General features: G+C 35.0%; 2 protein-coding genes across 4 annotated transcripts in view; one reads left to right on the top strand and one right to left on the bottom strand.

Moving 5' to 3' along the window:
* The window catches only part of waplb (WAPL cohesin release factor b), a 119,738-nt gene extending 99,991 nt beyond the window's left edge, over positions 1–19,747 (bottom strand). For both annotated transcript variants that reach the window (XR_015503929.1, XM_087275945.1), the window contains exons 1-2: positions 19,488–19,747; positions 13,179–13,669 (exon numbers count right to left, since the gene is read on the bottom strand). Coding sequence is in view for 1 of the 2 variants with exons in the window: in XM_087275945.1 (XP_087132071.1) it covers positions 13,179–13,647 (469 nt within the window). In the remaining variant the exon portion in view is untranslated. The remainder of the gene's footprint in view (positions 1–13,178; positions 13,670–19,487) is intronic.
* A 479-nt stretch (positions 19,748–20,226) lies between these two features.
* btbd16 (BTB domain containing 16) overlaps positions 20,227–24,742 on the top strand; it is a 54,028-nt gene continuing 49,512 nt past the window's right edge. For both annotated transcript variants that reach the window (XM_087275951.1, XM_087275950.1), the window contains exons 1-4: positions 20,227–20,306; positions 20,400–20,490; positions 22,593–22,632; positions 22,727–22,880. In XM_087275951.1, the coding sequence (XP_087132077.1) occupies positions 20,432–20,490; positions 22,593–22,632; positions 22,727–22,880 (253 nt within the window). In that variant the 5' untranslated portion in view covers positions 20,227–20,306; positions 20,400–20,431. The remainder of the gene's footprint in view (positions 20,307–20,399; positions 20,491–22,592; positions 22,633–22,726; positions 22,881–24,742) is intronic.

The raw sequence follows: 24,742 nt of genomic DNA, 5'->3' as shown, positions 1-24,742 counted from the left end.
TGTCGTCTAATGTCAGAAAGTGAGTTTGCACATTCATTTTGGCTCATTGCCAGAGAAAATCTATTGGATAAATCGTCTTGGATAAATTGTCTTAATCGCGCAACCCTAAACAATATACACACACAAAGCAATTAAAATAGTTTCAGACAATTAGATAAATCAATTATGATTAAATCTGCAATATTCCATTCCAACTGCAAACTATAATAAATAAATAAATAAATAAATGAATTATTAAATAAAGGAAAAAAAATAAGAGAACTGTCAATTTTGATTTCATGGTGTCCTTAATACTTCTTAAAAAGTCAATATAAAACAGCATTCGGACAAATCCTGTTAACATTTCTTTTTATATAAATGAATGCTTGGATCCAAGAGCCTCCTCTGACATTTGAACAGATACATTACTGGAAGAGGACAGAAAAAGATATTTTCCACTTGGCGGCTCTTATAAAGCCACTCAGACAGGGAATTGACAAATTTCAATCTCTCAACCAGCAAAAAGTCAAACAAGTCCTGGTTCCTTCCCCCGCTCTACTTCAGACGGTGTCTTATCGCCGCTAGGGTCATCTCTAATCCGTCCTGTCCTCTGACCACCACGGGTCACTTATTTTCCGCATTCTGAGAGATTTAAGCCTCTTCTTCCAGCTAATACCAACTATACTTAAGATAAAGCTAATTCTTAGGACCCTTGAAAACACAAAGATGTAGTCATACAAAAGTTCTCTGTTCAGAATGCTTCGTCCATTTGGACATTTCCTTTTCAAGATTTGAAGTTTTCCTTTTCATATCGTCAAGCGCGTTTTATCACTGAACAACTTTTTTACTTCGATTCATTTAGATATATTAGAACAGGGCTATTCAATTAGTTTGTCACAGGGGCCGTTCATCCCAAACGAAGGGCTGGAGAGAAATGACTTGCTATACAAGTGATAAAACTTCATATAAGAGCCCATATGCTGTATTTGTCCTCCATAAGAGACCCACGTTGGCGTTATCTACATTAAAATGTGAATATATTGTATTTTGAAACTGCTAATATCAGTGCAGTGTACAATACACTTTTTCTTTTTTACAAACATATGACAATGTTGTATTTCAGATCACAACAAAAGCAGTGCTTTGCTGAAGTAGGCCTCATCTACATTCAAACACATTCATATATTATTTTTCAAAATGCATTACAATTAGGGATGCAACAATTATAGATTTTGGTTGTACGTTTATATAGTCTGAAAAATAATCATGGGTTCACCGTTATCACGTCTAGAGTAATTTAAAGCTTTATATGAGGTAAGTAGCTATTTAGATTAACTGTTGTTGCCATCTGGTTCATACATACATAATCATTTTAATAATAATTTGTCTAACATATCTTTTGTTGGCATTGTACTGAAAGGCACGCACAACTTTCACTGTGAGATGTTTTCTACTGCATGCGCCTGGAAAGACGCAAGCGCGTTGCTCCGCTTGTGCGCGCATATTGTCATATATTCTTACATTAGAAATAACAAACTTGAAAGAGGAAAAGACGTGATATGGGAACGGCCGCTGCTTTAGTTAATCCGCTTTGCATGCTTGTGTATTAGCCTCGGTGCGCAGAGTTGGCAACTTGGCATAACTTGGTTTAGTTGCAGCAGTTTCTTTCCATTCAGTGCCACAGAAATGCGGCGTTTAGAAACCTTTACGATTACGGCTAATCATTGAATCCCCTGCTCGTGCCACTCCCTTATGGTGAATCGCACTCTGCACAGCTTCTGCAGCTTGTGCTATATTGAACAGACGTATGTCACTTTATAACTATAGCGGACGTTTTTCCACTAAACTAAATTTATTTTTTATGTCTTGGTTGCACTATTTGGGGGGCCGGAACAAATTGCCTTGGGGGCCCGGTTCGGCCCTCACGGGCTGCCAATCGAATAGCCCAGCTTTTTATAAATATACCAAGCAAATCTACTAAATGTTGGAGACATACTCGTTACATAAACACACTTAGGCCCCGTTTACACTGCCAGTTAAATGTGATCCAATTCTGATTTTTGGCTCATATGCGAAACAGGATCTGTTCTATGACCGTGTAAACACGAAAAAAAACGCATGCACTCGGATATTCAGAGATCGGTTTCAGGCCTCCTTCATATGTGGAAATAAATCAGATATAGATCGGATATGTGACAATGCGACTGTCATGTAAACAGGCAGATCGGATTTATTGAGGCATTTCGTTCTGTACATCATTAAATTTGAGACAATGTAGTGCTTCTCCGCGGTTAAATGACATAAGGAAGAGCGTGTGTGGAGATGACAACACGGTAAACAACATCAGAGGAAACAGAGGAGGGAATTGGTCTGTTGCCACAATTTGCTCCCACCAGACCTGAGACCTCTCTCGTACCCATACATTCCTCTGATTGGTGGAGGACATCATATAGCACATGAACGATAAGTGCAAGCTGCGATGACGGCCCTTTTCCACCTCCGCCTCAAAATCATTTTAAAGTTGGGCAAACTTTATGTTGTAACTTTTACTTTTTGACGCTATTAATACACGCACTGCGGCTTCATATAAAACAACTTTATTCTTTTCAACTTTAGTGCGCAGCACTGCACACACAAGCAAAAGCTACATCTTCAACTACACACACACACCAGGGCCATACCATTACATAAAGTGAGTAGGGGTAAATCTGAACTGAACCATTCACTGATTATACTACACTTCGCATATTTCACAGAGCTAAAAACAAGACAATTTCTTCCATCGTGGCTAGTCCCAGATTGCAGGTAGTAATCTGCCCGAGCTTGGCTGGCCTAGAGCCCGAGCTCGGCTGATAACACTCGGCATCGGCGAGTATGGCCCGCAGCTCGCTCGCTAGCGCACATCTGTTTGTGATGATTCCTGTTAACCATATCTGGCCCGAGTCTGTGTGTAGAGTCCGGGCCGCTTCTGGCAAGGACTCAGCTTGTTTAACTGATGACAACCGATTAAATTCTTATTTTATCTAGTAATTTGTTAGCTCCACATTTAATGACAACTTGAGAAAATATCCATGTTACGACAGCAACAAAACAATAAGACTATTTTGTGTGGATAGTTAGACGCAAACAAAACAGTATTATTTATAAATGGATTATCCATATTATCATGGCACAAATGCTAGAGTCCGCCTTTATGCATGCGCTACAACGTAAATTGTATGGCAAGAGTAAACGCATGAATTGGAACTGGGTCACAATTAAAACAATGTGTGAACAGACAGGCAAACAGATCAGATATAGGCAACAAATCGGAATTGGGCATCAAGACCTGACAGTGTAAACGGGGCCTAAGTCGCACTTCAGCAGCATTTATTTGAGAGCGCACAACAAAATAGGCACTTGAGCAGTGTATATTTGACAGCGTAAAAAGTTTTGTGCACAGAAAAAATCAGCGCCCAAGCAAAGAAATTTGCATGCTCGTATTACATGAATGCAATCTCGACTTGTAATACTGTGCTCACGGCATTTTTTTATTGAAATAACGGCATGAGTAGTTGTAAGATCTGTGTAAAAGGCCTGCCCCCACCGCTGGAAAGAATCCTATAGGAAACACTGAATTTTAATGCAATGAGTGAAAAACTAAGCATATACCCTCTTCTGGCATGTGTACACACCAAATATCACACCAGTGATGCAAAAAACTAACAAAATAATAAATAAATAAAATACTGCCTGAGTTTTTGTTTTGTTACACATAATATAAAATTTATATTAAGAGAACGTTAATTATTTAGAAACGTAGTAATTATTTTTCCTATTGTCAATGGTAAAAGATTTCCAACATTCTATTTTTTTTTTTGTCTTTTCTGTCCTATTTGGAGCAAGTCAATGATGAGTAATGCAATGACAAAATTTCATTTTTTCAACGAACTACCCCTTTAAAACTTAAAAAAAGTAGTGCTTGTGCTTTTTTGTCAAAAATGATTTGGCACAATGACATGGTTAGAATATTTAGATGTTTAATGCTACTGAACTTGGTTATATCTTCATGTGCTTATTACATCACATTTTCAGACAAGAGAAGCACCAAAGCAACAATTTACTAGGTACAATTTGACCTAGCTAATGCTGTCTTACAAGACATAACATGAATCATGCAACAAATCAAAAGAGGAATTAAAGGTCTATCCTTCGCATGTGAGGGTTTTTTCTTTTTTGATTGCCAGTTTCTATACTAGTGTTTCAAGAAAGTGTTTTTTTTTTTTAAGACTGGACAGTTTCATAACGCATTCTAATCTGAAAAAAGTCACCAAAAATCAGCAAAAGTCACCTTTTTTAATGACGCTTATATAATCAATGCACACTGCATCAAAGCAGCTTCACAGACATACAGTCAATAACAGAAAAAGCAGGTAGATTCAAGTCTTCACATATCTGCATGCAACCAGCCTCAGGCGTCATGTTGTACCATCGCTTGATCTTATTTTTATTTAAAGTAATTTCCTAATAATGCTTAATAATCATCAGCAAAATGAGATTGTTTTTATTTCTTTTATTACATGGTTAAAATACAATTTACAGATAAAAAAATGTCCGAATCAAGAAAAAATATACAATTTTACAACACTTTGTTAGGATAATTAAAACCCTATGAAATGGGTTTGCTGCTCTCGAATTGAATTGTCGAGTGGATTTTGTGTTTTGTGTGTATTTGAGACAATAGTTGCAAAAAATGGTAAAATATCCCTGAAGTAGATGAAGCATGTTTTGATTAGGAATAAAACACTGCTTTTGATTTATTAATCAAATCAAAACTTCAGTGAAAAATTCACCAAGTCCACTTTTATGACCGTTTTTTTTTTTTTTTTTGTCATCTGTGATTTAGGAAAATGGGCCTGATTTAAATGTACATTTAAGAATAGGAAGTGTACATAATAATACGTTTTGAAAAGATACCACTCTAGTGAGAATCTCTAGTTTTTTTTTTTTTGTCTTATTTTATTATGAGTGCATAGACATCTTTGATCAATATAGGCCAGTAATCACCAAACTTTTTTTTTTAATCCCAAAATTCCTAAAAACACAGCCTTGATCTACTGGGAGAAAAATAAAGCAAAGGCTGCATCTCCAACTTGAGACCTTTATTTTACAATTTCTAATGTAGACTTCTAGTCAATGTCTTACATATTGTGTATAAATATATATATGTTACGAGATTGCTTTTATGTATTAGCATGTGAGCATACGAATCTCTTTGCTTCCGCGCAGATTTCCTCTGCTCGTGCACAAAACTTCTTACACGTCACCTCAAATAGGCGCTGCTCAAGCACAGATAAAAGGAGCCGCACCCCATTTTCACTCGTAACAGACACTTGTCAAATTTTATTTTAGAGAGCAGCCATGAGGTTGACTGACTGTTTATACAGCAGAAAAGTGCGTGCTTGTACGGGCGTAACGTAAAGCCGATCTGCGAATAGCAGCACATTATGACAGATGACCAATCAGAGCCTCTTGAGGGAGGGCCTTTCAGAGGAACTAGGAAATATATCAGTCGTTTTCATGTTAGTCGAGTAGCTGTATATAATCAAAGTGAGATTTATGAAAAAATAATGTGATTTCCTTCAAGTGAAACATGAGCACACATTGCTTTGCATCTTATAAACACAACCAAGCCTTAAAATTACATTCCGGACCACCCCTTTAAGTTCTACCAATCATTCTGGCAACCACAGATACAGGCTTTGTTCTGCTGTCTAGAGAACAATCTGAACATAAACATTTACATTTTGATAAATAGGTTGATCCAAGCAGAATTTAAATTTGCAGCATAACTCAAGTGTCTCAGGAACAGTCCCTCATCAGCATGCATTATCATAAAAGACCCTTAGTGGTTCCAGACAAGGTGATGAGTTGTGTGTGTCGTGCTTCTAAATGAGATAAGCAGCTCACAAAGGCCTGTCCAGATGCTATGCTCCAATGGCGTCTAAGTGTTCTCCTCATATTAACACGGCCCGTTGACGGGTGTCAGTGTTCTGAAAGTTTCCCCAACTTCACCTCATTGATTACTTAGTCAGCCAAATGATTTGCAAGACCCTGGAGGAGAACCAACCTGAAAAAGCAATTATGCGGAGGAAATGTAAAATAGAGTTTGGGCCAATTAAAGATTTTCATTTCTTGGTCTGCTGGGAGCTCCAGGCTGTTGTTGTAAGAGTCAGTCCACCGTATCTATTACTGCGATATTAAGCAGGGTCTTACACAAGTCTACAGCCTGTAAGACTGGTGTCCTGACCATGTACAGTACTCACGCCGCGGTTGCCCTCAAGGAAGTTTTTTTTTTGACAAATTTATACTGCGCAAACAACATTACTGCGATTACACAAATGTGAAATTCCACCCACATTCACTTCCATATTTCTGTCCTCTCCTAACAACACCATTAAGAAGACTGTGACAGGATGTTCTTTTGGCAATTGGTTGGCTAATACAATATAATAAGGTAAATGCAGGAATATATACCCACAAATAACGAGCGCCCATACATAACTGTAAAATATATTAAATATCTTTTTGTGTAAAAATGAAACCCTTGACCTTCACATTGGATTTATGAAAAGATTAGGAGAAATACATTTCTGATTTCACATTTTGACAAGAACACACATAGCTTAAATATTTTTTTACAAAATTAATAATTATTAAGTATTAATATTCAAATCATTTCACACAATATTCACACAGAAGTATTACACATCATTTGTAATAAAAAAACTGAGTTTTAGCTAGCGAATTTAGAGAAAGTGCACTATATTATTTTCAAGTTTGTATGACATCTGTGCGCTTGTACATAAAATATATGTTCTGATAATAAAACAAAATACAGCTTATAATATATAATATTATATATAATATAATATAATATAATACAATATAATATAATATAATATATATCTTTTTGATGCATTTAATACAAATATAGTGCTATATTGTGTACGGGTTTTCTCATAATATTTTAATATATTGCAGAATTGCTGATATCGTGAAAACACTATATAATGAGTTAACCTGTTATTCCCACACTTACAAAATAGTTTAATCATTATTTACCAACATTTTTAATAGTCAAAAACAAAAATATTTAAACAAAATATCTCCTCTCTTTATAATAAAATAAACAAGTATTAAAGAGACTCTTATACTTGATGAATTAAATGTTAAAACATGTGTGCAATGGTAAAGCGTAAACACTGAACAATCAAAGCAAACTTTAAGGTGTGAATAATAATGATACAGTAAACCTCAAACTCTGTCAACAACACAAATTATGATAATCAAATCTGAGCTTTCAAGTAAAGGAAGCAACCATCATTATTCAAATACATACTGCAACATTACAGATTGTGAAGTTGGATGACTATTTTACCCACTATGTTAAAAACCCTTTCAGATGGGGAGCTAGTGGCTGGGAAGCGCAAGAAAAGAAACCAAAAAGCCATTCTGGTGACATCCTTACATCCATTTATATTTACAGTCTTCTTACTGCTGCTATACGGCACTCCTATTCACATGTGTTGTTATTCTGACCTGAAGTGACAAGCGCGTGAAAAGTAAGAATCACTCCAGTGTATGGGTGTGCTGTGTTCGTCTGAGGTAATTAGTCTGCTGTGACTGAAATGTGTATATTAAATACAAAGCGTGAACCGGATTGGTTAGTTCTACTTGCATGAATCGCGGTTCGCTCGCAACATTCGGAAAAGTTCAGGGGTCACATGCATCAATGCTGCGTACGCATGCCTAACGCTGAGTAAAAACTTTGCATAAGCCAGGTTTCATGCTCACATTTGAATTAACTAACAATGAAATGAACGTGAGAATGTGCGTTGGTCCACGCCAACTTTATGTCTGGCATACGTTCATTTCTTCTGTTTGTTTGTTTGTTTTATTTCCGTTGGCGTCTCCTAGAGCCAATTGTGTTAAATTGCACACTAAAAGTATCTTTGAGCCATGCAATGGCAGCTGTATGGTACGGGATTATCTGTATGTCTAGCAGGTATATAAGGTTTCCATACCATACAGTTGACAAGCCAAACATTAATGCGCAACTTGCAGCGATCGCCGGTTTTCCCAATGTAATCGTATTGATCGACTGCACGCACATTTCTATAAAGGTGCCATCTGAAGATGAATTGCAGAGGCTAAGTGAATCGGAAATTTCCATTCAATAACACTTATTAATGATTCCTACTTGTCTTCCTCGTGATGAAGAGTAGGCAAAATCTGATATGTAATGGGGGAAAAAAAAGAATGAGTTCATTAGACGCTGGATTCGAACCGGGTTCATAAATGATACTGTCAAAACATGTTGCCATGCGCTTTACGAGCTATGTCACTCGCGCTGCTGATGTGCGCTCTCTTTAGTTTTGTTGTCTCTGTTGATCAAACGGGTGGAAATCACTCAACTAGCTCATTCCAACGAGGTGTGCTAATTGCACTTAGCCTAGATACACCACAAAATTTTTACACTTTAAATCGGACTATTTCTTTTTTAATTCACACAAAGTGCGCTGCTAACTCTCCCACTCTATTTTTTTTCTTTTGTTATGAATTCCGGAGGACAAACTTGCAAATAACACAGTTTTTCTCCGGTTCCTCCGATAGGAGCACCACCAATTCACATTCTGTTCAAAGTTTCTCTTTTTGCTTGCTTCTGCCATTGCTTTTTCATTTGGTTTTGCCAAAGTAGAGGCATTAGCATATTTATTAGGGGGAGGGGTTTTGCGCTCGTGCACATGCACTCAGTTTCACGTTAGTTCCGATGTACAAAAAGAATATGCGGGGGATTCCGCGTTCCGCACATTTACAGCTTTGTGCGTACGTAATGTTTTGGTATGAATTCAATGCAAGTCTTCGTACATGAGGCCCCAGATGCTTTCAACTAGATGCGGCTGGAAAATGTGCGTGGTTCACGTGCGCGCGGCTTGTACAACATGTGCACGTCGCTCCAACAAGCGCGCCATGCAAGTTGTGCGCTCTAAGCTCATTGGCATGGCTTTTTTATTGTTCTGATACTTTAATACTTTCATTTTTGAGCAAAAAAACTATACAAATGGATTAAAGCTTGTATAAATGCAGATGCAATTTTTTGTTACAACACTGCAGTTCAAAGATTGCAATATGTTCAAGGATATTTCACTTGATAACAAAATCTAATTCTACTGAAATATTGCACCAAAATTCAAAACATGAGCAAACCACAAGGTGCTTTGTCAGTCAGTCAGCTGTCCATGACAGGTCTAAACCAGCTAAGGATGTACCAGATCAAAATCACACTCGGGTACTTTTGTTATCAACAACATCCCAGAATATATAAAGCTAGAATTTCTTTTCCCAAATACGGTATTCAAATGTACGTCTAACAACTAAAAACTTTACACTAAATCAAAAGCCCAAGAACAGCAAACAGTCATTTGAATGATTTTGCCCTGGTAAAAAAAAATGCAGAAGATCGACCAGAAGCTCTACATGATATAAACAGAAATAGACATTATCAGTGCTCCTGCTCACATCTAAAGTAGAGAAGAAAAAAAACTATTTGGTCAGAGACTGCAAGAAACAGCCGACAAAACCACAAAAACAGCATATTACAAAAAACTTTTTTGATAACAAACACGTGCTTTTTGATTATATGAGTTATAGAACAAATAGACAAAGTGAAATTTAGTCCCAATTACAGTCGGTTCTTCGAATTGTTCAGGCAAGTAAACAACCACAAAAGAGCAATCTAGGGCAGCTTTATTTGATGTGGTAAGTGCACTCTTGCATCTCGTTGAGATAAACAGGTCAAGCACCTGAACAACTCTGACAGCACACAACTGATATAGCCCAATAAAGCTGAAACGAAAACAAATAAGGTGTTTGAACATTAGAACAAATGTATAATTGGGAAGTAGAGCTTAAGTCAAAATGATTTGCCCTCTAATTTTTTTATTTGCTTTTTCAAATATTTCCCAAATTCTGTTTAAGAGAGGAAGGTATTTTTCATAGTATTTCCAAAAATATTTTTCTTTCTGAAAAAAAGTCTTATTTGTTTCAATTTGGCAAGAATAAAGCAGTTTTTATTTTTATTAATATTTTATATTCATATTTTATCAATATAAGCCTCCATTTTATCAATATAAAACAGCCGCACCTTCATTTGCATCCTTTGAAAAGAGCAAGACCAGCACTTCGTCTGTGCTGTGTCACTGTTTTGTCTCGTTTTTGTGCTGCTGTGCATGCAAAAGTACTTCGTATGAGAATTATTTCATGCTAAACTTTTTTTTGCGTTTTATTTAGCCGTGCGTAAATGTACCGCCTATTTCTCGTTACGGGTTGTTCAAAAAGCTGACTGTTGGTCCACAAAGTGAAACCTATGCTTATTGATTGAGAGAGAGAGCGAGTTTGAACCAATCTGGGCATGGAGGAGGGACAATGCATCAATGTATGTATTATGTCTGGTTTGTCCGGAGACACAAGCCACGAGCGTCTCTTTGTCAAATCAGCGTTGTCAAAATTTGATGACGTAACCACACTAATTCCGGAGCCTCCGAAGGTCTGTGGAATCGTTTACAGCGCTGGAAAGCTGAGATTCTCTTCTTTATGCCAATCTTTGAATTGTACGGATCGAATCAGGGAATCAAAAGTTATTAAACATTTAAGAACAATACCTATTTTTAGCTGCGGGTGGCTGTCTCGGTCTTTAAGGGTTAAGCTATTTTTGTTCCAATTGTCTACAGAGTTTTTCTACTAGACACTTTCTTAATTACTCCATGTCTCCTGATAACTATGTGCATTTTAAATTGTGCTTCAAAGCGGTGAGTGGGCTTGACAAACCACCTGTAGAAACACTCTTCTCTCTTATGCACCTGACATTTAATCTGAAGTCCATCTTACAAGGACTAAATAAATGTCCCACAATCATGTTGCACTGCTTGCTTCAACCTTTAATATCTCTTTTGCACAATATTAAACCTTAAATACCTCTTTTGCACAATATTCCCCCTAATACCTCTCTTGCACAATATCCTGCACAAAATTGATCACTCTCATGTAAAAATTCTTGTATAGCCTGTCTTATGCGTATAGTTAAGTATCTCACAGCAGTGATCCCCTCAGTTATCACCACTGACCGGTCAACGTGTGACAATTTTGCCGCAATCTGGGGGTGCGGGTTCGTAGGTTGCTAGGTGACCATCCACCATTTTCTTAGAGGATGACAAGCTGACAAAACACTGCTGTTAGAAATAACGAACTCGAGCACACTGTAGAAAAGATGCGATATGCGAACGACCCCTAAAAAGGCCTCAGTCATTTGCGATCTGCATCAGTTGATCTTCTTGCACAGACATGGTGGAGTCACCTGATTTGTTGACAATTGAGTTGCAAATCCATTCCTTGGCAGTTCATGTTTCCTTCACTTGGCCTTTTTCACTAAGCAAAAAACTTTCCAAAGACGTATGTTTCTTACTCATTTTGCTGCTTGTGGGTTACATTTTGGGCTTTTAAATGACAGAGATGTAAGCGAATTTCAAAATAAAAGATTGTATATACATAATTCATACAACAAAAATAATGAATTATTTCTTGAGGGGCTCGGTACCAATTGATCTGGTGGTTGAGGACCACTGTCTTATAATATATGTCAATTATGCATGTTGTGTTTGTATTTATGATTAAATTAAGTAGCACCGTTGTGCTACTTGACATGAAATTTTGTTCCTCTGTATGTCAACACAAAGCGGAATGACAATAAGGCTTAACTTGACTTTACTTGGGAACAAACTATCTTTATACAATGATTTACCTAATTACACTAACATGTTTAGCTAATAAACCTATTTAAGCCTTTAAATGTCACGTTAAGCTGAATACTAGTATCTTTAAACTATCTAGTAAAATATTACTGTTATCATGGCAAAGATATCACAAATCAGTTATTAGAAATGAGTTGTTAAAACTATTATGTTTAGAAATGTGTTGAAAAAATCTTCTCTACATTAAACAGAAAATATACTGGGCATGGCTCGAAATTAACCTTTTTTCTTGGTGGCACCGGTGCTCCTAACTTCAAAAAATTAAAAGCACCAGACAAAAATTTGTCACACCCACCAAAAATTATGATCACAGTTACTAAACGTTTTATATTAACAGATTTATTTAATTTGAAATCAACTCTAATTAAAACTAACAAAAAAAAAATCTGCATGTGCTCACCGGCCCTGCATGCACTGCTTGACGTGAATCAGATGAACTGAATTAACAAAAATAACTATGCTGTTATCAAGGGTCTGATATTGCACACATGATATGGACAACTTATGTGCATATGTCATCTTAATAGCAGTAACGGTCTTTTCATGAGCTGCAATATTAGTTTCATCTTAGTGAATGCCTGCTCTTTAGCGATGGTGAACGCGGTGTCAGTCGCACGACTGACAGCATCGTGATGATTAAATGAAGGATTAAATAACGATAGAACATATTGTGCTTAAAATGTGTAGATGTGGCAAACGCTGTTACCTGAAAACTCTGTCCCACTGGCTTTACGGTGAATGCTTTAGTCATTGTCATAGCGCACTTTAAGACACTGAAAGTCTTTTATCCACTCTTCGAAAACTGTAAATGCTGGATTGACATTCACCACAAGATCAGATGTGCCATTATTTGTAACTTTAGGTGGTTTCTAAAACTAAATCTGTTAGTGTTTTTCATTCTCTCGGATCCAGACCTTTACATTTTCGCGGCTGTAGCTTCCCATCATCAGAACTGAGGGATTGACAGCTGATATTAGCTAATCCATTCGCGTTCTGTTCTAGCGCAATGGGCCAATAAGAAGAGCTTGAAGGCGGGACAAGCATTGCGGGCTTTGTTGCCATGTCAACTGTTTTTAACCATTCCTGAGCGCCGCATTTGGTGTTTTTAGGTGCAAGGATGCATAATGCTTGAAAGCCTTCAAAATCCGTGCATATGATGAACATTTTGCTGTGAAAACTGGTCGCACGACAACAATTTTATGCACTCGCACAAATGCTCCTAAATATATTTTTAGGTTGCATAGATAAAATTTCAGGCGCATATGCAACCAAAACGGTCGCAATTTAGAGCCGTGCAGATAATCTAATAATTTGGACTTCAACTATATATCCTCCAGGAATGAAACATACCTGTAGTTGAGGTGTTAAAATATTTCCCAGGATCCTCTGGAACTTTGTGAGCGCTTCTTTCACTGCTGAGAGAGAATGAGGCTCTACTGGGGGCCACGGCCTCCACACTGGCGGGCTGGTTCACTCTGCTGTTGGGCTCCAGTGTTAAGCTGGCCTGGGAGCCTCCTGTTGACGACGTCACCTTTGCTTTGGACTGGGCTATGTTACGAGACGTGACTGGCTTAGATTCATCATCACTGTCAAATCCGAATGGATCCTCTGAGCCATCGCCTTCTGATACCTTGGATCTCTTGGTCTGATCCGTCACTTCTGTCTTTAAACCAGGTCTCTTTGCTCCCACCTTGGCTTTGTAGGTCGTCTCGCCCCATTTGGTGCTGAGCATGGCTCTTTTATTGGACAAAACCTCGTCAAACTTGGAGGTCCCATCTCCTCCTTTTCGGCTGTATGTTTTTCCAAATCTAGACGTCATTGTGGCATCTGTCTCATATTCCCTGTGAACGATAATAAAATGTGTTTCATGAATAATTCATTGGTGGTTCTGTAATGAAATGATGACTATTAATTCCTCAATTCTCAGCTGTTCATAATGAATAAAATCAACATTACTCTGCATGTGGGTACATTGAAAATCTTGAGGCAATTCATAACTCATTAATAACTGATGACATTAAAAACTACTTTTTTTTACTGTCACTGTACTTTAAATATTTAAGTATGTCATTAAAGTATTAGTTTGCCCCAAAATAAAAGATCTGTTATTAATTACCAAGAATCATGTTGTTTCAATGCCCTGAGACCTTTTAGATGTAATCCAGGAGCTTTCTCATCCCACATAATGACCTTATACTTCATGTTTGAACGGCCATTAGAATCTTTTTGGTTTGAGACTTCCGATCTCATTCACTTCCATTGAATTTTAGACATTAAAAGCAGCTCGTTATGTAATGTTGATGTAAATTGATAATTTCTTTTTATATGATTCTAAGCATTATCATGAGCAAATTTGTTTGTAGTGTAAGCAGATTTTTCTGCCGTTTAGTCATTTCTCCTGTAGGCAACTGAATCGGAGGTTCTATAACAATCTCAAAAACAAGCGCACTTCCACATTGCAAAATAAGGTCAATACAACAATGGTTCTGAGACGTCCAGAAAAAGACTTTGGAATACATTCCAAGCTATTTCAGAGATAAAACTGAAATTATACGACGCTCCTGTAACACTTGTGTGTGTAAAATTCAACATTGTTTGTCTATATCTTCTGCATCAGATCAGAGTGAGTTTTTTATGGGCAAAATGACATTTAAACATTGCGTTGCTGACTCTAATGGCAATACTTCATATTGACCGTAGTAAATCCAAACCCTGACCTGAAGCTTTTTTCAGCTTTTTCTTGAAGCATTGTATGACTGCATTACTGCTGAAATGACATGGAATGCTTTGAGCTTCTTTTGGAATCCATGTACATGGAGGACTTCAGTAGATGAACGGTCTCAGGGGGGTTAAAATAATAATAACTTTAAGACTAAGTAATAAAAAAAAATTATTTATATTATTTATTCATTTTTGGGTGAACTAATCTTTTAATAAGAGTGTTTTTATTTTACAGGCCCATATTTTATATTATTTTCTGAAAAGGGTGGATTTTATGTAAAAACTTTTTGCAAATACTAAACCAAGTTGAAAACAATATATTATGTAATTATGTGTGCATCATGTTTGTCTTAAAATGTTAACATGATTTGATTTGCTTTATGCGCAGTAGAGCTGCACGATTCTGGCTAAAATGAGTACTGCGATTTTTTTTGCCAAAATTAAAGATCACGATTTTCTCACAATTCTGTAGATGTAAAATAAAGGTTAATATGAGTGGGCTAGTGGGCTGTTATTATTGTTATTCTTAAATGTGGTAAAACAGCAATAGGCTTTGTGTAGCTGTACTGTTGGTTAAAATGCTAAATTTTGTATAGACTCGTAATGGTGGATTTGAACAGACTTTAGATTTGTCCTGGTCATTAATGCTGTTGATAATTCTGATGTTGAATTATTGTGTTTGAGACATATGCTTACAATCTGTAATTTTCTGCTTAAAACCTGTCACTGACGTGATTTTTGTGAGTACAGAAGACTGGGTGGATATTTTTGCATTTTGGCGGATTTTGAATACTTTTTGGGCTGGATTTAGATAATAAAAGTGATTTGATTTGCTACATCTGGCAACATTGTGCGGGCTTTCTGTTTCATTTTCACTGCTAAGACCGGTTCATGCTTCCCCTGCGACTCCCAAACAATCACTCTGTGCTACAAACTGAATATTATTTGCAACTTTATTACCAGTTATTTACAGCCTATGCAAGTTCTGTTCACTAAAGTAGACTTAATTCACAGGTGCGCGCGCCTGGCCTTTCTGTGGTAACAGCTGACAGTCAGCTCGTGACACGTGTGATTTTGCGGTCGCAAATACATCATTACATGAAGACAGAAATGGCATTTTCAATTACACCTTCTAAATACAGCATGTGACTTTACCAATACCATTTGGAGGTGTCCACGTTGCTGAACAAAGTATTTAAAACAATGTGAAGACTTGTGCGGCCACCTTTCCTTCTCTCCTGAATTTGAAAATATGATTGACAGAATCGTAGAAATGCTGAATTAAGATCGTCTAGGGGGTCAAATCGAGATTGCGATCTTTTTACGATTAATAGTGCAGCTCTAATGTGCAGTAATGGCTCCAAGTATTATGTCTGTGTTTGTTATTACCCATATCATTCTTTTGATTCATCATACACTTTATTGCACACTAGCATTATCATTAATGATCTCTTTAATGATCACTAATTGTAAACAGTTTAAAATAAGTTTAGGCAATAGGACAGTCTTATTAATTAATTAGCATTTTTTAATTTTAACCCTTTAAAAATGACTTTATTATTGTAAAAAAGTGAAATGTTTAAAATTACTTTATATTTTATTGTTGTAGCTGTACTTAACTTGTGCATTTCATCCATCTATGCTTTTCTGTAAACATGCTAGTCAAATTGTTTTCATTGTGAGTTATAATCATCCGTTATATCACTATATGTGTCATTCTACATAATGTAGTCACTTTGAACACATTTTTTGTTTTATTTATTAAATATAATTTTGTTTATTTGATTTCAAGCGCTTTAGATTACATTTAAGCATATTTTTAAAAAATGACATTTTGGTTGAAGCAAGAAATGTAAGATATAGGACAGATTAGAGCAATTCCATGCAAATTTCAACCTTGATATGAAAAAAAAAAAAAATTCACCAAAATAGTGAACGCTTGTTGTGTAGGCTTGTATTTTACAGTACTGTAAAAATACTTAAAAATGTATCTGTCAATGTTTTTAAACAATTATATTTGATTTACCAAAGTAACACAATTGCCAATTTCACATCAGTCACATCCATACCGGAGATATGTCAAATCCATAACTAAGCTTTCCCCTCATAAATGCATTTTTTTCTGCTTTGTGCAGTTTAGTTTACAGAATTTCTACAAAGTATGTTGTAAACTGCAACTGAACATACTTTTTTGGCCACATCCATAACGCAGGTTTATTTTCCTCACTTAAAATATAAAATATGTTTACAAATTGATATATTTCTTCCTAACTCTGTGGTTAGTAGTTTTGGAAAATATAAGCAGACATTTCAATATAATGTTAAAATACACATTCTCTGAATTTATGTTTTAAGATTTTACTTCAAATGTCACATACATAACACTGGAATTACTCTTGATAAAGGTGAAATAGAGCGTAAAAACACAACTGATCTACAAATCAAGTATTTTTAATGGTTTCTTTTTAAAAAAAATGCAATTGTACGTTAATATGTCAATCCTTAAGTGCCATGTTATTACTATCACGATAAGGTCATGCTGTCATTGAATAACAATTTAGTCAGTGCCTACTCAACACATCTTAAAATGAACAAAACGTATGCAATGATTCCAGATAGGGCTGCATGATTAATCAAAAAAAAGATCACAATCTCGATTTGACCCTACACACAATCTTAATTCAGCTTTTCTACGATTCAGCCAATTATATTTTTCAAATATAATGATGTATTTAATGATGTATAATCATGTATTTGTAATGATGTATTTGTGGCCGCAAAATCACACGTGAGCTGACCGCGAGCTGTTAGTTTACTACCGAGAACACGAGCGTGCAAGCATGACGCCTACTATAGTGAACACAACCTGCATAGGCTGTGAAAATCAGGTAATGAAGTTGTAAAAAACTTCAGTTTGTTGCACAGAGCGATCGTTTGAGGGTAGCGCAGAAGGTTTGATTTGCATGTATGCGTTTTTTCTCACAGTGACAGCAGCCATGAGCTGCACTAGGAAGTGAAAGTTAAAACTTGTGCGCACATCATTTAAATGATAATATTGCATTTTGTAGTTATGATTACGACAAGCATTTGATATGTTTTTTTTTTATTTCATAGCGAACACAGTATGTGCATGAAAATAAATGTTTACTGTGTCAGTATAACAACCCTAGACGATATATAATGTTGAATATAATGCAAGAAGGAATCTGATAACAAAATTCTAATTTTACCATTAAATACAAATGGTCTAATAATGTTGTCAATAACATATGACAAGCTCATGTCTTAAACATGATAAATCAATTTTATAATTATGAATAGTTATATTCTGATGTCATGATTTTACTGTGAATTACCAAACAGGACATATTGAAAGTCTGTTTAAGTCCACCATAATGACTATACAAACTTTAGCATTTTAAGCAACAGTAGACCTACACAAAGGTCTAATATTATTATTGTTGTTTTACCATATGTTTGAGAATTAACAATAATAGGCTAATCATAATAACTTTTATTTTACATTTACAAAATCATGAGAAAATCGTGATCTTGATTTAAAGCAAAAAAAAATTGTGATTCACATTTTGCCAGAATCGTGCAGCCCTAATTCCTGATAAGATTGTAATTTTGGAAAGTACAGTAAGCTGCTAAACTTAACACTTACAAAAAATCTAAATAAGTGAAATTAGGGATATTTAGGCTGCCTAAACAGTATAAAAGTTCAAATCTAAACGTGATGCAATTAGTGGGGATGTTTGCTTAGTTCGGTTTATATTCGCACTTTTGTTCAGTGATAACTTCCATTGTGATAACAGTCCCTATAATGCTACTTTGATATTCGGTCAGAAATCTCATGCAAGTATGACTTCAAAACAACATAAGCACTTATTAATTGACTGTCAACAATGTTGTACTTTAATAGTCATTGGCTTATTGTATGATTTACCAATTTTGAGTTTGCAAAGAATACTTTTCTGAAATTATTTTATTAAGAAGTCTGAATGTACAAATAATATAAAACCAAATTTACCCCAATTTAGTTCTTGCAGTTTGCCAAATCCTTAAAAACACTGAAGTGTGTACTTTTCTAAAAAATGTCTGAAATGCTGTACTACACGATAATTCCATTATTAGTTTTCTCTTTATAATGTTGATCATATTCATTTTATAACAAGAAATCTGTTAAATGAATAAAGGGGTTTTAATGCACTTGTGCCCTACATATGCAAATAAAACAATGTGGTCAAAAAGGAAGGTCTAGCTTTGATATCCACAAAAACGAATGCAGTCAATCCAAGCCTAAATAGCCTGACTACAACTAGTTACAAGTATCAAAACTAGCATGGATTTTATAGTTGTATCCCTTGGGGTACTAAGTAAATACAATGACATACTAACATGGCAATCATTCATAAAGATATTACCATCACAAGTAAAGATCGTTATTAGCTTCCATTCTAGAGAGTAAAAAAATCAATACTATAAAACATTAAGAACAAATATGCTACAATTGCATTCAGTAATATTGAAAACACAGCGACTTTCCCTCAATAATCAACAGTAAACTGAGATTGCTAAAAGCTAATAGGATAACACGCTAATGCTACTTATTTACGTGCATTGTTTGATAAAAACGTACATTCTACTACTTTCTTTCATCCGCCAAGCAAACAGCACATTGATACAACTTATTCATTTAGATTTAAACAAAAGAGGGGATGAAATGCTGCCCGGTTGACAACAACAACACATCAATGCTAACAGCTAAAAGACTAGCAAGAGGATTAGCATGAAGACGCTAGCAGGCTAATAAGGCAATGTTAAACACACATCACTTCCAGTATCAATTCTCATTTAATATCAGGTAGCAGTGTGCATATTGAATCCAGGGAAGAATGAATCCCACAGCAGGACCAAAAGATGTTAAATACTCGCCTGGTTGGTGAAGAGAGTGAATCCGGGCCTCAGAGCTCCACTAACACTATAAACAAACACTAAATACTGACAAGGACTGTTTCGCGAACTCCGCCCACACAGTTTAACGTGTATCTGAAATATGAGATTTAATATAACGAAAGAGACAAAACAGCAGGCTTTTTGTTTAAGTTTTTCTTATTTGTTTCCCCTTCGATTGTTTCGACTCTGAAACACCAACGGCCTCCATTCGTGATCCCCCTCCCTCGCGTTTTCGCATCACGACAATCGCGTCGCTGTACTGGCATAACCATGTTAACCAATCACCGAACGCGCATATAGCGTACGTAAGACGATTTCAACGCGTTTTATTGGTCAGTCTTTGAAAGAGCGTTGAACTTGAACACGGTGGGCGGGCGTTATTCATAATGAACTATGGGTAATGTAGGCAAATGTCAATTTAATGTTAAGGAATTTAACGTCATATTATTTAAAAATAATTTACATGCACGTCGTTCAACTAGAATATATTCAAGAAAAATATCTGGTTAATACGAAACTGCCTTGTAACAAGAGAGACTACTAGTAAATGTTAACATTTTGGGAAATAAAACGAAAATAGCAAGAGTTTAATTTAAGCAGTATTTATTTTTATGTGTATATTTTGTTCAGGAATGTGGTAAAATATGTCACTGGGTGCACCTGACATTAGCTGGTCAAGTGACCACGTGTCTCCCAGCAACAAGACCTATAAACAACCAGACAAGGAACATAAACACTCCGGCTAAGTTTTCTTCATTCTTCATGCACCTGTTCGGCCACCTTTTGATTTATTTAATGGTATTTAGTGTTTGTTCAAGGGGTAGAAAGGAATTACACAATTCTCTTTACATTTAGTCTTTAAATTTCTTTATTGTTTTGGAATATGTGAAGTTCCAGTTTACATCTGCGCCATTTAAAAGACAATGCACATCCAGTGGAGTCCTTCATACGGCAGAAATATGACATTCAGACCAAACACAAGGTGGGGTTATACATATCACATTTAGTTAATGTTGTGTACTAACTGTTTTAAGCGTAAATGAACTATAATACTGTTGTGCAGTGCGGTCTAATCATTATAGAATATCTTTAACGTTATAGTTGTGTCCCTACTCCCCAAAAATGGGGAGCTGCTTGATCAGCTGCTTGTTCAAACTAACTCACCTCTCTAAAATGAGCTGAATCAACACATTTCTTGTAATTTATTTGGCCAGTTTATTATTTTTTTGTTCAGTCCACTTAAATTTTTAAACCATTAAGTTAACTTAAGGGTTTTGTATTGAAGGAATTGTGTTGGTCCAATTACTTGGTTTGGGCATTTGTAGTTCATATCATGCTTTGCAAGATAAAATTAGAGAGGAAAATGTTTACAATAACAGTAATCTTAGTTGTTTAAAGTTAATAGAAAGACTATTTAGACTATTCACTTTTGTTTGAAGATTTAGAAGAGTTTCATGAAAAGCTTTGAGTTTTGAGATTACCAACTTGCAGAAGCTTCCATGATTTATGTTTGGGCAGGTTAATTAGCAAAAGTGCCGTTTTTTGCTTTGCTCGGTAAGCAATAACTAAAATTAGTTCTGGGATCAGTCTCAATCAACTGGATATGTTACTCATAAAATATGCTTAAAATGGATCTTTAATCAGAATCAGAACCAGAATCAGTTTTATTGCCAAGTGTGCTTCACACACACACAAGGAATTTGTTTTGGCTACAGAAGTTTCCAGTCTACATAAAGTGACAAGTGACAACACAAAATAAATATGAGAAAAAAAATTAAATAAAATAAAGACGATAAACATTAAACAGAGATGCAGTTAGTCCATAAATCTGGATGTTGAGTTGTATGTACAAATTTGTTATAAATATACAGGTTATAAGGTGCTGTGTACAAATGCATGCAAGTTAGTTTAGGATATCTTCAAATAAAACTAAGAGAGTTCGAAATCATAATAGACATACATGATATTTTTAGATCTTTGAGTTTAAGTTAAATAAAAATACTAATTTATTTAAACTTTTGTTTAATAAAATCATGTTGGACCAATATATATATATATATATATATATATATATGAGCAACTCCATACAAATGTCAGCCTTGCCATGAAAAACATTAGGTTGGGTATCAAAACCATTTTTGCATTGTTTGTGTAAGCAAGTATTTTACAGTGCTTTATAAATACTAAAAATGTCTCTTAATGTTTTCAAACTGTAATATTTGATTTATCAAAATCACACAATTGGCAATTTCACATTCGTCATATCCATAACGGAGTGACACCACATCCATAACAGAGAGACATCATCTATAGCGAAGCTTTTCCTCATAAATGCAAAAATGTCAAATAAAATCGAATCAATCATTTTTGTTTTATAGTGAGCCAACATTTATTCTTTAGATGAGCATTGTTTCCTTTAGCTCGTGCAGTTTAATTCACAGAATTTCTACAAAGTATGTTGTATACTGTAAACTCGCTGACTTTTTTGTCATATTCGTAATGCACATTTATTTTCCTTATATAAAACATGTTTACAGATTGATATTTTTCTGATTCCATGACTTTGTGGTTAGTTGTTTTGGAAAATATAAACAGATGGTTTAATATAATGTTAACAAACTTTCTCTGTTAATTTATGTTTTGAGATTTTACTGCAAATCCATAACGCTGGAATTGCTCAGCTGAAATGACAGAATTATTAGCCCCCCCCTTTCAATTTTCTTTTCTTTTGTTAAATATTTCCCAGATGGTGTTTAACAGAGCAAGGGAATTTTCATAGGATGTCTGATAATATTTCTTTTCTTCTGTAGAAAGTCTTATTTGTTTTATTTTAGCTGGAATAAAAACAGTTTTTAATTATTTCTTAAAAATAATTTAATTTGCCCCTTTAAGCTATACTTTTTTCAATAGTCTACAGAACAAACCAGCTTGTCTATATACACTAACCTGCCTAGTTAAGCTGATTAACCTAGTTAAGCCTTTAAATGTCAATTTAAGCTGTATGGAAGTGTCTTGAAAATATGTAGTAAAATATTTTGTACTATTATCAGTTTGCTACTAATTTAGTATACTTTTGTTTTTCAGGTCAGTGATGATAACATCCCAACCAAACACCACACGAAACGTAAGTCTGAATATTTCATAACTCTCTGTACCAAGTCTTGAGCTCTCCTTTTAAGTATTCTGCACATGGTTATGTTGTTCTCTGACTCTAACAGGTGTCAGCTCGCTCACTATGTCAGCGCACACAAGCTGGGCACACCAACCGCTGGCAGCTGGCAGGTGCTTTAGGCAGTGACCTGTTGGGGCAAGCACAGATTCAGAGGGCAGAGGAGTTTGCCAATAAATCACCAGAAAGGAAAATTAAATCAGGTGAGATGTGCAATCAGTTTAATAAAGCAGACAGCACAGTAATATTGAAACTCATGTATGTTTTCTTTTACACCTATGCAATAAATGATCACTGTTAAACAACAGATGAATAACTGGCAATATACATATACATATAACATACTGTAAAAAGTAATCTTAAATAATACAAATGACCATAATTTAGTATGAATTTAAATACCACTGTATGTCTAATCAGTTTAATAATGCAGACAGTACAGTAATACTGAAACTCATGTAAGTTTTCTTTTACACCTATGCAATAAATGATCACTGTTAAACAACAGATGAATAACTGGCAAAATACAAATACATATAACATACTGTAAAAAATAATGTTAAATAATATAAATGACCATAATTTAGTATGAATTTAAATACCACTGTATGTCTAAAGACATGCGTTATAGGTAAAGTCATTCATTCATTCTCTTTTCGGCTTAATCCCTTAATTAATTAGGGGTCGCCATAGTGGAACGAACCACCAACTTATCCAGCATATGTTTTTTATGCAGGGTATAACCTTCCAGCTGCAACCCATCTCTGGGAAATATAGGTAAATTGAATAAACTAAATTGTTCGTAGTTTGTGTGAATGAGTGTGTATGGGTGTTTCCCAGAACTAGGAAGGGTTGGAAGGGCATCCGCTACATAAAACATATGAACTCCAATACATACAAACATGTTAAACTTACAATAAAATGCTTATGTATTGAGTCCAAAATGACAATTTTGGACACTAAAGTTAAACTGACACTAAGGTTATTTTAGTATTACTGTGTAACTACACTGTAAAACCCTAAAAGTTAAGGTAACTCAAACCGTTTGAGGGAACCGATTGCAACAAACCATTTAAGTTCGAAAACTAACCCTAATGAGTGCTGTGAACTTAATTCATTTGAGTAAATGAAGCAATTTAAGCACAGCAAAACCCAATAAATGAAGAGAACTCAAACCAACTGAGTACTCTAAAACCTAATAAGTTAAGACAACTCAAACCGTTTGAGGAAGCCAATTTGCAAGAAACCATTTGAATAAAAAAAGGTAATCTGTATAAGTACTCTGAACTTACTCCATTTAATCTCTTAAGGCCCAAGGTGTTTTTACATGCATTTTTATTTCTTTTTGCTATTTGGGCTTATTGGAGCCTTATTAGAATAAAAAACATCATCTTTTGAGTCCATATATGTGGACTTGTGGTCCGAATTTACATAAAGCACTTTTTCCTGACTGTTTTTTAATTCATATTTAACTTTTAAAAAGTGTTTGAACATGTTTTGACTTTTAGAGAGTAAAAAAAAATTATTTTCCCATTTTGGACAGTTCAAAAAAGTGTGGGTTCATTTTATATCTTGCAAAACAGTTGCAGGATGATAAGTATTTTAAATAGCCACTTAAGTGCTAAACTGTGCTGTCCATGTATGTGGCCACTAAGCCCTAGGAGGTTGAGTTGAAGTAATGAGGTATTTAATTAAAACATTATCTTCAACACTGAGTTCAAAACTCTTTTTAAATGAGTAGAATTAACTTTCAGTAAATTTTGATAAATTCATTTGATAAAGTTGACTGATGAGTTTTACAGTGGAGTGATAACATTGTGTTGTTTTCAATAATAAATACATTTCAATAAATAAATAAATAGTTTTTTTAAAAGTTTGTGTGTGATTTATTTAACTATTGCTTTAGTTATTGTTATTTATAATATAATCTATATCATAAATTATATTTTGTTTAATATAATACTGTACTTATTTAATTTTTTTATTTAAGTTGCTTTCAAATGTAAAAAAAAGATTTTAGTTTTATGATTAATTTAATTTTACTTTTACTTTGAAACTAAATATT

This window comes from Danio rerio, chromosome 12 (genome assembly GCF_052040795.2).
Source record: "Danio rerio strain M-AB ecotype USA chromosome 12, GRCz13ab, whole genome shotgun sequence".
NCBI classification, from domain to species: Eukaryota; Metazoa; Chordata; class Actinopteri; order Cypriniformes; family Danionidae; genus Danio; species Danio rerio.
The sequence above is the reverse complement of the archived record's forward strand: the minus strand, read 5'-3'. Positions and strand labels throughout refer to the sequence as shown.